At 35.4% G+C, this 14,621-nt stretch overlaps 2 protein-coding genes across 5 annotated transcripts in view; one reads left to right on the top strand and one right to left on the bottom strand.

Annotated features, from left to right (window-relative positions):
• The window catches only part of LOC105680176 (uncharacterized), a 46,897-nt gene that overhangs the window by 30,050 nt on the left and 2,226 nt on the right, over positions 1–14,621 (bottom strand). Inside the window, exons 3-6 of one of the 2 annotated variants that reach the window (XR_010889753.1) lie at positions 14,180–14,406; positions 13,031–13,231; positions 12,816–12,895; positions 11,918–12,495 (exon numbers count right to left, since the gene is read on the bottom strand). The gene's annotated coding sequence lies outside the window, so the exon portion shown is untranslated. Of the gene's footprint in view, positions 1–11,917; positions 12,496–12,815; positions 12,896–13,030; positions 13,232–14,179; positions 14,407–14,621 lie in introns of those variants that run through there. The other variant, XM_067353306.1, reaches the window with a different exon arrangement.
• On the top strand, positions 3,322–11,779 carry LOC136999385 (uncharacterized). 3 transcript variants are annotated; one of them, XM_067353301.1, is made up of 3 exons: positions 3,322–9,534; positions 10,049–10,399; positions 10,548–11,779. In XM_067353301.1, exon 1 carries the CDS (start codon positions 3,572–3,574, stop codon positions 8,798–8,800), a length of 5,229 nt encoding a protein of 1,742 aa, XP_067209402.1. In that variant the 5' UTR covers positions 3,322–3,571; the 3' UTR covers positions 8,801–9,534; positions 10,049–10,399; positions 10,548–11,779. The 3 variants fall into 3 exon arrangements, with proteins under 3 accessions (XP_067209402.1, XP_067209401.1, XP_067209400.1); XM_067353300.1 differs by having other exon boundaries at positions 10,041–10,399; XM_067353299.1 differs by having other exon boundaries at positions 3,322–10,399.

Here is a 14,621-nt window from a genome sequence, read left to right as displayed (position 1 = left end):
ATGACTTTAAAACCCAGTACTTTGAGGCAATAGGTTCACCACTTTACTTTAAAGTCAGATTAATCGACCGGACATAGCGCAATCAGTAAACGCGGTTAGCAGCTTCTGTAAAAATCCTGAAAAAATTCATTGGACGGCTGTAAAGCGAATTTTTCGATATCTAAAGAATGCTGCGAATTATTATCTTAAATATAGTAGTAATGGCGACGGTAACATTGTAGGCTATAGTGATGCCGATTGGGGCAACGATAAACAGAAAATCTATAAGTAGTTGTAAATTTCACTAAATGAAGGAGCCATTATTTGGCATAGCAAGAAACAGCGCACAATAGCTTTATCCACAGTAGAGGCAGAATATATTGCGCTTGCTTTTACTCGTCAGGAAGCTGTGTGTGGTTCAGAAATCTTTCGCACGAAATTACAGAAATTGCCAAAGAAACGTTAAAAATCAAATGCGATAATAACGGTGCGATAAGTTTGTCAAAGAATAATTGTAATCATCAATCTACTAAACATATAGATATACGCCATTATTTTATACGAGAAATACTTGCACACACACACACACACACACACACACACACACACACACACACACACACACACACACACACACACACACACACAGAGAAATATGTAAAAATAACTCATATATTTAGTGATGAGATGACGGCTGATATCTTAACTAGGCCTTTACCAAAACCGCGACATGTGAAATTAATGAATAAGTTAGGTTTAAACAATACATGATAAAAACAAAAAAAAATGTAAAATACTTTCGAGGGAGGGCGTGTTGGAAAGTTCTAAAGAACAAAAAAAATTTTATTTTATTTTGTTTTTTTTTTGCGTATCCGATGCGCCACTGATACTATTATAGACTAACCGATAAGCGATTGATATCGTCACCTGGTGAATCACCTGTATCGGTAATATATAATAAATTTTTCTCTCTCTCTCTCTCTCTCTCTCTCTCTCTCTCTCTCTCTCTCTCTCTCTCTCTCTCTCTCTCTCTCTTTCTCTCTCTCTCTCTTTCAAAATTGCATACTATACATATTTCGAATCACATCCTACCACCTCTCTTGATAACTATTAGGTAGGTTTCAATGCTGTTAATATTTACATTCAAACAGAAAAACTGTCTCCTCGACTTCTTCTATCAGGTACTTTCCAACGAAATAAGGCTCGCATCATGTTCAGTTGAATACGTTCTCTCATACAGATCAGATCACAATGAATTGGGTAAAACGAATTAAATCGAAAGAGTGGATAGCGGTATATTTTACAAAAGAAAAAGATTTTTATGCACGGTGTCGAAATCAATCTTGCCAAAAGACTATTAGATACGTGTATGTTCAAAATAAATTTAAGAATCACGTAAGTGAAATATTCATGATGACATCAAAATATTTATGAGCATGAAGAGGCTAACAAGAAGGACTTGAAGTGGAAATATTTTATGCTAACAAGAGAAAGAGCTATAATATGTATTTTATGTGGTATGCCCTTAACTGAATTTCTATCAGACAAAAGTTTAATCAAACACGTAATTGAGCATGTAAAACAAGGACAAGATACAGAAACAAGAAGTGATTGATGTTGGAAATACTTAGACCAAGTTGGAGATTTTTCTGCTGAATGTAAGCTGTGTGCAAATGAAAACATAAAATTTATTTTACATATAAACGTTCAAGCCTTCAAAGCGCACATAAAGGTACATAAAACAGAGCAAACAAAATTAACAGAAGAGTGGAAATATCTAATTGAAAACAACTACTTTTTGAATAAATGTTACACAAAGTCTGTGAATTTTTAAGCAGAATGTCGATTTTGCAAACTCAAATTTGTATGTGCTATGTCGCTTAAGACACACGTAAAGAAGCATGTATTTATTTACCACACCAAAGAGTTTCAAAAGACGGCACTTGGCAATAACTGGCCATATTTTAGGTATACGAAACAAATAGAAGAAAAAATAGAATGTATTATATGTAATCAACTTCTGTCGAATCACCAAATGGAAAATCACGCAAAAAATCATTCTCCACAAGAACGTATATCTTATCAATTTAACGATTGGGTATTTAAATACGCAAAAGAAAAAGGAAATTTTTTGAAATGTACGATTTGTGATGCAGGTATGAACATTATTGCTGACATAACACATTTAGAAACACATATATCAGATAAACATCCAGAAGATCACAATACAATAAATAAAGACAAAATACATTGGACATTTCAAACTCCAAAGAACACCTGGTTGCAAAAATGTTATACAGATGCTGGGAATTTTCGAGCAGAATGTACAGTTTGCGAATGCAAAGAAGTATATGTCAAGAAGGAACAGTTTGAGGAACATATGTGCATGTTTGTTAGAAATAGAAAAGGATGTAGGCGGCGCTCGAGCGAGCGGCGCTCGGTACTGCGGCGGTGTGTGCGACAGCGAGTGGCACCGGCGTGAGCGAGCGTCCGATGTCTCGCTTAGAAAAAAAAAAGAAAAGGCAGTTGTTCATTCTTTTATTTTGTGTGCGTGCGTCTGAGATCTCTGCGTAAAAGGGCAACGTGTCCTCGGTACGAAAAACGGGCAAAATTATCAAGGTGATCTCGACAGAAAGTCCTTAATGGCGTGGGAACCTATTTCTCGGACTTGAGCCCAGATTCCATCCCGTTGTTTCTCAACAAACATCGGGACGGTCCGAGACATATATCGAGTCACCGCGTGGTCAAGGCCAAAGTGGCATTAGACTATCGTCCAGCCAAAGTGGCATTGTATTATTGGTCAAGGCCAAAGTGGCATTGAACTATCGTCCAGCCAAAGTGGCATTGTATTATCGGTCAAGGCCAACGTGGCATTGTGCGATTTCATCACGCTTACGACACAAAGCGGCTTTTGTTTAATCATTCTGCCGAAAGGCCATGTTTTGTTTCTTTTCCTTTCAGGTCATAAAACACAGAGGAATACTCATAACCTAACATAATATTCCGACAGGTGAAATCTAAAGAAGAAGAAACGAATAAATTGGAAGTATTAATATAATCAAATATTTTTGGTGTACGACATTGGTGAGCCGCTCGAAACTTTATTATTTCCGTTAATTTCTTAATTTTGATACATAACTGATTATAAATAATAGCCGATTGCAGGCACTTTCGTTCTCCTACTTAGTTATATTACAATTGTTACGCATTCAAATGCTAGTTTTGCCATGACGCCATAAAGTATCTATAATATTATACTCTCTTTAAAACAATAACAAGATTTTCATTGTCTTTGATTGTTTAATACCATGCGTTATCTTTTTTATATTGTTTGCATTGTAATTTATGATATATGCTAATCTGTGCATTTGTAATTTTGTCAACTCAATCTTAAAATAATAATTATCTTGATTATAGTATATGAATGGTTTTCTTTTGCTTCGACGAGTTATCAGATCATTCGGTATAATTCCATTCTGGATTTCTCACCCTTTTTTCTAATGGTCATTAAGCGCACTAGCTCAAGTTTTTATACATATTTTTGGTCCTTCGAGCCGGATACTTTTGATTCGACATTAAATAGCTTTTAAAAATGAGACTTTCTCACATCGAAGCTCGTATAGAGCAGCAAATTGAGTTGACAAAGTTAATATCCGATATTTATGATGATTTAATTGAACATGACATAACTCACACTTCATATCATGAAATACTTCTACGTTTAAATGTATTAAGGGAAGATTGGCAGAAATTTGCCACGATACATGACGCGATAAATATTGCAATAACAAAGTTGAAATTAGAGGAAGAAAATCAAATAAGGGAGCACATCTATTTCTCCGACAACTTGTTCACCACAACACGGAAGAATTACATAACCAACTGTGGAAGACTACAATCTCTATTGGAATCTGATCAAATAATCGGCAAGGAGAGTACACCCTCTCAATCGTCATGCACGACATCTTCTAATCCTATAGTGGTATCTTATCAAGCGAGATTACCACGGATAGACATTCCGAAATTCAACGGAACACCATCTGACTGGCTCTCTTTCAAGGATTTATTTCAATCACTGGTCTTGAATCATCCCACGCTTACAGCAGTCGAGAAATTGCAATACTTGAAAACGAGTCTAGTTGGATCTGCTGCTCGTCATCTCAAGAATGTTTCGATTAGTGGAGACAACTTTGAGAAAGCATGGCAGAATCTGACATCGTTCTATGAGAACAAGCGTCTTCTGGTCAATGCAGCTTTGCATGCATTTCTAAATTTGAAGAAGATCATAAAAGAGTCAGCAAGTGAGCTGGAACAATTGTATACTAATATATTGCAAGTCTACAGCTCTTTGGAACTCTTGGGCAGACCGGTTTCGGCTTGTGACGATTTTTTAGTCTTCATTGCCACCCAGAAACTTGACAACGAGTCAATAAAGGCATGGGAACAGTATCTAGGAAATACTACGGATCCACCCACGTGGACTCAGTTCATGGGATTCCTGATCACCCGGCTACGAACACTACAAGCATTTGAGAAATCAAAAATTGGGAAATCTGACTCACATTCTCAAGGCCTTAAAACTCATTTCCAAGGGAAGCAAAAGGAGAATAAATCAGACAATACTCTCGGATGTAACATCTGCACCGGCAAACATCAAACTGCTATGTGCAATGAATTTACCAGCAAGTCTCGAACTCAAAAGCTCTCTTTAATTGCGAGATATCGACTGTGCTATAACTGCTTAGGATCCCATCGAATCGCTAACTGCCCTTCTACTAGACGATGTAGGAAATGTGGCAAAAAGCATCACACCTCAATACACAATGATCCTTCGCAAGCAACTGTATCAGGAGATAAGGATGAAAAACCTACTAAGTCATCAGATAGCACTGAACGAACAACGGAAGCGAGAGTTTTACATTCCAATATTTGTCATGGATCGCTTCAAGCGCAAACACTGTTAGCAACGGCTCAAATTCGGATCATAAGTCTTGATGGACACACTACTAAAGCAAGGGTATTGTTAGACCAAGGCTCTGAGGTTTCATTGGTAACGGAACGATTAGTCCAACGACTTAAAATATCACGCCAGCGCTCTTCGGTTCCGTTGGTCGGAATTGGAGCTCAATCTTCTAACAAGACCAAAGGGCTCGTTCACTTCAGGATTAAGCCACACTTTGACTCAAATTTTGAGACTACTATTTCCGCACATATATTGCCCAGCCTCACTTCCTCAATTCCTACCATGGAAAGTCATCAAGATTCATGGACTCATCTAAAAGGACTACAGTTGGCCGATCCTCACTTCTCATCACCAGGTCCGATAGATCTTTTGCTGGGAGCAGAGGTATACGCTCAGATTCTAAATAAAGGAATCATTAGAGGTCAGGCAAACACTCCTATAGCCCAATCTACCACATTAGGCTGGATCGTTTCAGGCCCAACAGGCACAGGTCTCTCTCAATCGTCCTTTTCAAGCTATCATGTTTCTCCGGATAAAAATCTTTGTATAATCTTGCAAAGATTTTGGGAGCTAGAGTCCGTTCCAGCAATACATCGTTCATCATTGACACCTGAGGAACAAGAGTGTGAGACACATTTTAAAACCACACATTCTCGAAACTCCACTGGAAGATACATCGTTAGACTACCATTCAAGAACTCAGTCGAGAAGCTAGGTGACTCTAGACAGAGGGCTAACCTTCTCTGTAACAGGTTACTTCGACGTTGTGCTACAGATCTTAAGTATGCACAAGCATACGTCGAATTTTTGACGGAATATCAGAAACTAGGACACATGAGACAAGTATCGGACTCGACATACGTTCCCCCACATGCCTACTATCTACCTCATCATGGTGTCTGGAAGGAGACTAGTAACACCACCAAATTACGAGTTGTCTTCAACGGATCGAAATCAACGACATCAGGGTACTCCTTGAATGATATCTTACATTCAGGTGCGAAATTACAAGTGGATATATTCGACGTGTTGTTGTGGTTCAGACAATTTCGTTACGTCTTCTCGGCTGACATTGAAAAAATGTTCAGACAGATTAACGTACATCCTGATGATTGGAAATATCAACGTATTATCTGGGAGGATCAGAACCATCAATTAGTTCCCTTTGAACTTACAACTGTTACTTACGGATTGGTCTGTGCACCTTTCCAAGCGCTACGAGCTATTCAACAGCTCACCGAAGATGAAGGTACACGATTTCCTCAAGCCATATCCACTATGACCAAAGGTCGCTACGTAGATGATCTATTCGGAGGCGCTGATTCAATCACTGAGGCTAAAGAATGCGTGAAACAAGTAAATCAGCTCTGCATGGCGGGCGGTTTCCCATTACGAAAGTGGATTAGTAATAATCCTAACATTTTGGAGGAAATTTCACCTGAGAATCACCTTGATTCTCACAAAATTAAGACTGACGACAATCTCATGATATATTCCCTTGGTTCAATGTGGGATCCAAGCAAGGATATCTTTTATTTTCATTTAGATCTGGTCCCCACGGACACCATCACAAAACGAATCATGCTCTCAACAACTGCAAGAATATTTGATCCACTCGGATTTCTCTCACCCGTCATCATAACCGCGAAAATATTAATTCAAGAAACGTGGTCAATGAAAATTGACTGGGATGATCCTTTACCACCTATCGCAAATAGCAAGTGGACTAAATTCATCACTAGTTGTCAAGATATAAACAAACTCAGGTTTCCAAGATGGATTGGTACCGATGCGTCTTCTCTGTTAGAAATTCATGGGTTTTGTGACGCATCATCTGACGCTATGGCCGCCGTGGTCTATAGCAGATCCACCTCTTCAGAAGGACAAGTCGCAATTCAATTCGTGTGTTCTAAAACCAAAGTAGCTCCTTTGAAAAAGCTAACCATACCTCGCTTAGAACTCTCAGGAGCTGTCCTGTTGGTAAAACTGGTCTCTCAAGTACTACGAGTGCTCAACAGGAAAGAAATTAAGGTCTATTTATGGACAGATTCGTCCATAACGCTCACTTGGATTAAAGGTTGTCCATCACGTTGGAAGGAGTTTATACAAAATCGAACATACTTCATACAGGATACATTGCCTCAGGCAAAATGGAGTTTTGTTCCCGGCAACGAGAATCCAGCCGACCTTGCCACTAGAGGAATGACACCCATTCAACTTGCACACATGACCATGTGGTGGCATGGTCCGACATGGCTCTCTCAGTCATCAACTTTTTGGCCTTCAGCTCCAGAGAGAAATTTTACCGGAGAACAGCTTGAAGAGCGACCCATTAGGGTCAATAATGCTCATGTAGCATCACCCCAGCCATGGGACCTTTTAGATCGGTATTCAGACCTAAGCAGACTGTTGCGTATTACTGTCATATGCCAGAGAGCGGTAGCAAGGTTTAAACTACTACCTAACAAGCCGACTCATACTCCGATATCCCCAACGGAACTCCATTTAGCTAAACAGTTTTGGATCAAAGAAGTACAGCGTGCCACATTCCAACGTGAATTGAAGTTACTGTCTGAAGGTAAGGTGCTACCCAAATCCAACTCTCTAATTCGGCTCACACCTTATATTGATGCCGTTGGAATACTTCGGGTCGGAGGACGTCTTCGCTCATCAAACTTGTCTGATAATGCCAAGCATCCTGCAATACTACCACGGAACTCAAGGCTCTCATCTCTTGTGATAGCCGAATCCCACCTTCGATCATTTCACGGAGGAACTCAGCTTACAACGTCCTTTATTAGAGAGGAATTCTGGATTATCGGAGGTCGAGCCTCAGTAAGACGTCACATCATCAAATGCGTCATCTGTGCCAGATTCAGACAAAAAAGGGCGCAACAGCTGATGGGGCAATTGCCTCCTGAGCGAGTCACACCATCACGACCGTTTCTACACTCGGGAGTGGACTATGCAGGCCCCGTCATCATTAAGACATGGAGGGCAAAGAACGCTCGTACATACAAGGCCTACGTAGCTCTTTTCGTATGCTTCTCTACCTCAGCGGTGCATTTGGAGTTAGTCACTGACTATACAGCTGACGCTTTCATAGCGGCGTACAAGCGCTTCACAAGTAGAAGGGGAGTCTGCGCCACTCTTACCAGTGATTGCGGCACCAATCTCAAGGGAGCAAACGCAGAACTTCAACGACTCTTTTCCTCAGCGTCCAAGGAAGCACAAAATTTGGCAACGTTATTATCAAAGGACGGAACACTCTGGAAATTTAACCCTCCATCAGCTCCTCATTTTGGAGGCAAATGGGAAGCGGGAGTCAAATCTATGAAGTACCATCTAAAAAGGGTAGTTGGAAACACCCTACTCACGTATGAGGAAATGAATACCCTTTTAATACAAGTCGAAGCGATCCTAAACTCCAGGCCATTGAGTGCGTTGACAGACGATCCGGACGATCTAACAGTCCTGACACCTGGCCATTTTTTGATGGGTTGCGCACCTACCGTGATCCCTGAACCATCTCTTGACAACGAAAAAACCTCTCGCCTATCAAGATGGCAACTCCTTAGAAAGATGCTTGACTCATTATGGACACGATGGTCCACTGAGTACCTCCAACGTTATCACTCCATTTATAAGTGGAATCAGGCTACTCGCTCCATCACTGAAGGGTCAATGGTGCTGGTCGTAGATGAGAGATACCCACCTGCAAAGTGGCCTATGGGACGGGTCGTCAAGATTCACCCTGGCTCGGACGGATTAGTGAGAGTAGTTACAGTCAAGACACAAACCTCCGAGATGAAGAGACCAATTACGAAACTCTGCCTACTTCCAACTGATAAGGATTAGCCTTCTTCGTTCGTCAACCAGGTTTACGAAGGCGGGTGGAATGTTAGAAATAGAAAAGGATGTAGGCGGCGCTCGAGCGAGCGGCGCTCGGTACTGCGGCGGTGTGTGCGACAGCGAGTGGCACCGGCGTGAGCGAGCGTCCGATGTCTCGCTTAGAAAAAAAAAAGAAAAGGCAGTTGTTCATTCTTTTATTTTGTGTGCGTGCGTCTGAGATCTCTGCGTAAAAGGGCAACGTGTCCTCGGTACGAAAAACGGGCAAAATTATCAAGGTGATCTCGACAGAAAGTCCTTAATGGCGTGGGAACCTATTTCTCGGACTTGAGCCCAGATTCCATCCCGTTGTTTCTCAACAAACATCGGGACGGTCCGAGACATATATCGAGTCACCGCGTGGTCAAGGCCAAAGTGGCATTAGACTATCGTCCAGCCAAAGTGGCATTGTATTATTGGTCAAGGCCAAAGTGGCATTGAACTATCGTCCAGCCAAAGTGGCATTGTATTATCGGTCAAGGCCAACGTGGCATTGTGCGATTTCATCACGCTTACGACACAAAGCGGCTTTTGTTTAATCATTCTGCCGAAAGGCCATGTTTTGTTTCTTTTCCTTTCAGGTCATAAAACACAGAGGAATACTCATAACCTAACATAATATTCCGACAGGTGAAATCTAAAGAAGAAGAAACGAATAAATTGGAAGTATTAATATAATCAAATATTTTTGGTGTACGACATTGGTGAGCCGCTCGAAACTTTATTATTTCCGTTAATTTCTTAATTTTGATACATAACTGATTATAAATAATAGCCGATTGCAGGCACTTTCGTTCTCCTACTTAGTTATATTACAATTGTTACGCATTCAAATGCTAGTTTTGCCATGACGCCATAAAGTATCTATAATATTATACTCTCTTTAAAACAATAACAAGATTTTCATTGTCTTTGATTGTTTAATACCATGCGTTATCTTTTTTATGTTTTGCATTGTAATTTATGATATATGCTAATCTGTGCATTTGTAATTTTGTCAACTCAATCTTAAAATAATAATTATCTTGATTATAGTATATGAATGGTTTTCTTTTGCTTCGACGAGTTATCAGATCATTCGGTATAATTCCATTCTGGATTTCTCACCCTTTTTTCTAATGGTCATTAAGCGCACTAGCTCAAGTTTTTATACAATGTTACATTATAATATTTTCGATAAAGAAACATGGGAACAATGTAACGTCCACAGATTTTCAGATGAGTGGAAATGTTTGAGGTACACATATGACACAGAAATAAGTCTAAGTATAGAATGCGTAATATGTCATCAAAAAGATGTCAATATTGAACATTGTTGTTCACAAGACCTAAAATCCTCTTCTCAATATTGGATATTTAAATACGCAAGACAAGATGAATGTAATGCGAGTTGTACGATATGTGAAGAAAATATAAACATTGATTATGATTGGGATAATTTAAAAGACCACATGTCATCTGTACATTTAGAGGAATGGGAAAGAATACAACAAAAAGATTTGGAACAAGGAACAGAACATGATGAAGCTGGACCGTCGACAAGCTACGCAAGTTAAAAGAAAAACGATCGTAAGTTTTAATCATATTTTATTAATTACCATTGTTTAGTAATATTTATAATTACATTTTATTCTTTCAGTAGTTTACTCAATCAAAATATGATAAAATAATCAAATAATTAACATTTGTTTTTTATATATTACAAATGTTTATTCAGATTCATCAACATTTGGCAATGGAAATGATGGTAGCGGCATTTTTAAGTATCATTTCATGATCAGCAATAACGGCAGTCTTGAATTTGACCTAAGTGATTTGAAAGACATGAAGACATTGGCGTATAATTTGACTTATTTATCGCATATCGGTTTTGTGTTTATAAATGTATAAAAATTGTATAAAATGTATAAATTTAAATATATATATTTATATATTTACAATTTAACACAATCCTATAAATTTATAAACTTATAAATTATAGTTATTGTTTTAAAACATAATATTTTTTGAATTATGCTTTAAAATAAAGTATTGTGTTTATACATTTACAAAAAACTAAACCGATTTCATGAATATAACAAATTTTTTGTATAGTGACGAATCTTCGAGTGACGTACTCAGTACATATATAATAAGAATAACAAAACTCAGATAATTAGTACTTGTTCGAAATATATGTTGCGAATGTTTATGTAAATTTCATCGAATCGCGTTTTGCAACGCATAGATTGGAATAGATACAATGTCTACGTCACTCAATATTTTCAAAAAGGAACCGTTTGATTATATTGTGCAATTCAACATAAAAATCTGATACTTTTGTATAGTATTTTTATGAAAAAAGTAGACGTCAGAATCCTTAGCAAATCACTAACACAATCATGTTAAGAAGGAACTGGAGAATTACGTATTTCGCAGCTGGACATAGAAGTATTGCTTTTTTGTGCATAAGAAGACAGTATTTTTCGAAATTCATGTACGAAATGTATATTCCTTTAATTTCTTTTTACAATGCTTGTGTAAATACTTTTTGAAGAGTTCGGATATGAACATTTTATATGACTTTACGAAATGATTTTAAAGAATTACGAAACTTGAATCTAAACTTGAATCTTTAGAAAATAATATATCAATATTATAAAGTATTACAAAGATGTAGGAGATTGTATAATTTTATTAATTTAATGTTATGCTTATTTATGAATTCCTTGATCTCATGATATACATATGTTGTCTTAAAGTATTATAAGCAAGTAAAAGATTATTATTTTATCATGTATTATTTCATCATTTCAATATTAATCTTATTTAAAAATATCTTGATTACGAACTTAATGTTATCTTTAAAATAATTCAAGTATGTAGCAGATTGCATTTTATCATTTTAATGTTATAATAATTAAAAATTTTTCAATTTCTATGAAATTAATGTTGTATTTAAAGTATTGTGAGTAGGAGATTATATCATTTTATTATTTTAATGTTATTTCGTTTATTCCAAAATTTCTCGAATCTTTTGCGAATTTAATGTTATTGTTCGCGTGATAAATTGAACTTTTGGCATAAGTTTGCACATGGAAATAACACATATTTTAAAATTTTCATATAATCATTTAAGTATAATTCGAGATTGATTATATATTCACACAAATACGTATAGCATGTGATAATAATTGGTACATTTATAATACATATACATGAAAAAATATATATATAGAAAAATCATGTTTTATTTAATTATGTTATACAAATATTCATTACGCTCCAAAAAATTGAAAAAAAAAATACGTTTAATTTTGATCAAGTTGAATAAGCAGTATTAAAGCGATTTTTGCTTTATAACAGTGCTCAGAATTAATTGAACTTTTCGACCAATTTTTGTGGTCAACATATAATATTTCATTATATAAATTTATATTTGTTACTTTTTTACTTAACTAAATATTTTCTATGTTACTGAGACGGAAAAATGTTTTTTACTCACAAACAATAAAAAGATAATAAATTGTAGCAAATTTGAAATATTAAATATTCGCTTTATTTTAATACAAATACTAAAATACTAAAGTGTTTAAATCTAAGACGTTGAAAACTGTAGTCATGTTATAATTAGCAACAGAATGTTAGAATATAAAAATCAAACCAATAATTTGGTGTATATTGCGCTGGAAAATAAAAGAAATGACGATAACAACGCTGGCGTATCTAAAATATAAATAAGATAAAGAAATAGGCATGTAAGTATCTATATTTCTGCAATAATTGCAATAAATTGTAATATTAGTTCATATATCAATAAATTAAAAGAATACTTATATTTTTTCAATGTAGTTATTGTTATAGATCATAGTATTAATTACGAGCAATAAGCTTCATTAATTTCTTGTACATTATTTTTCAAAACATTATTTATCTGTGTAATGAACGCACTATGATGCTTCTCTCCCCCCCCCCCTCACTCCCACTCACACTCTTTCTTTCTCACCTTTCCCCCTTCACCCCTCTCTCGCTCGAGCTGGCCGCAAACAAGTAGGCACGTGTGTGTCCATTATTTCTTTCTTTCCACTGTTAAATCACAAAATATTCATTAAAAGAATTGATAAAACTGTCCATTGCTTTATGATGCCTTAAAATTTTGTACATATTACCTACATACATATATGTATATTATAGATTTTTTAATTGTTATATTTGACTTACTTTTAACACTTTTGATATAACAATGTTTAACTATTTTATTAAGCTATTTGCAGTTAACTATATTTATATGAAGTTATAATGTATATTATAATTTCTCGTGTATCAATCAGGAGTGTTAGCTTCTTTTGAGAAACTATCATTTGTGCGTTGTTAACAAACACATTGTTTTGTTTGAAGTGCGATTGGACGTAAACTTGCAAGCTGTAACAAAATGCAAAGTATTATCAAATTGAGAAAAAATTAACTTATTTTTTCTTTTATTCAATTAATTATAAAACTCATATAACAATTATAGTAAAAGAATTTTATTAATGTAATATAAGTATGCACACTCAAAAAGTCGGTAAATTTACACAACAAAGATGTAAAAATTACACGATAAATAATGGGAACAGTGGCCCACTCATAAGGGGGGCGAGGAGGGGGGGGGGGGTTAAAACTCCCTAAAATTGAATTAATATACTTTATTTTTTTATTAACTTAACAGCAAAAAGTAAAAAATTTGTAGTTAAATAAAATGCGTTCAAATATTTGTATTTTTTGTCTGTTATTAATTATAATCACAATTTTAATAATTCAAAATTTACATCAATATTCTTGCACACAAATAATTATGACAGCTTCTTCAATTATACTGCTGTTCGAACGTATACCTATAATATCTATTGTACTTTAAGATATTCATATTGTGGAAGGATTTAAATAAGTTACTTAAGAAACATCTAGCAGCCATATATATAGACAAATTTTCTAATTATTTAAGCAATCCAGTTAATCTGATTATTTATAGAAAAGCAAAAAAACTTGATATTAATTTATAATTATGCTACTATAAAAATAAATTTTATTTTTTATTAAACAATGTAACATTTTTATATTTTTTAGTGTGCAATACAAAATTATCCTGATTTTTGGTCATACTGTTTAATTTTGTGTGTAAATTTTAAACCCCCCACCCCCCTGAAAAAAATATCCTGAGTGCGCCGCTAAATGGAAATATACTAGTATAAAATGTATAAAATTATGTAAATTTGCAATATATATTTAGTAAATTTCTGTTATTTATCATGTCATTTTTACATCTAATTTTGTAAATTTATCGATTATATTTTCAGTATAGAACGCTGTGTTTAATTATGGTTATATTACCTTATTATGACTGCATAATTGAACATCAAACATACTGTTACTTATAATTATACATTTTCTTCATTTTTGTTTTTGCTTACATTTTTACGTTTTGTAAACATGTGGATTAGTTCTCTGCGAAAAGTTTGTCCCGTTGCGCAGTAGAGAACAAAATTTATACTGTAATGTGCTGTGTCTAATAACTTGAATATTATGTACATAACAAGCAAATTGACATATTTAGGTATCTGAAAAAATTATTATTGTCATTTTTGTTTTATATAGCCATTAATAATAACATATCGTATTTCAATGCATCCATTTTCTTACGAGAGAATATCTAATATAAAAAAACTATTGTATAATTTCATTCATAATGTAAAAATTAAACAGTATAAATTATTTTTAAAATTTCCAACTTTAAAAGAAAAATTAATTAATATTTTTTTGTCATATACAGAAT

Source organism: Linepithema humile, chromosome 4 (assembly GCF_040581485.1).
Source record: "Linepithema humile isolate Giens D197 chromosome 4, Lhum_UNIL_v1.0, whole genome shotgun sequence".
NCBI classification, from domain to species: Eukaryota; Metazoa; Arthropoda; class Insecta; order Hymenoptera; family Formicidae; genus Linepithema; species Linepithema humile.
The sequence above is the reverse complement of the archived record's forward strand: the minus strand, read 5'-3'. Positions and strand labels throughout refer to the sequence as shown.

Excerpts from the sequence above, each read along its gene's own strand:
- LOC136999385 (XM_067353301.1), top strand. The coding sequence starts at position 3,572 with ATGAGACTTTCTCACATCGAAGCTCGTATAGAGCAGCAAATTGAGTTG.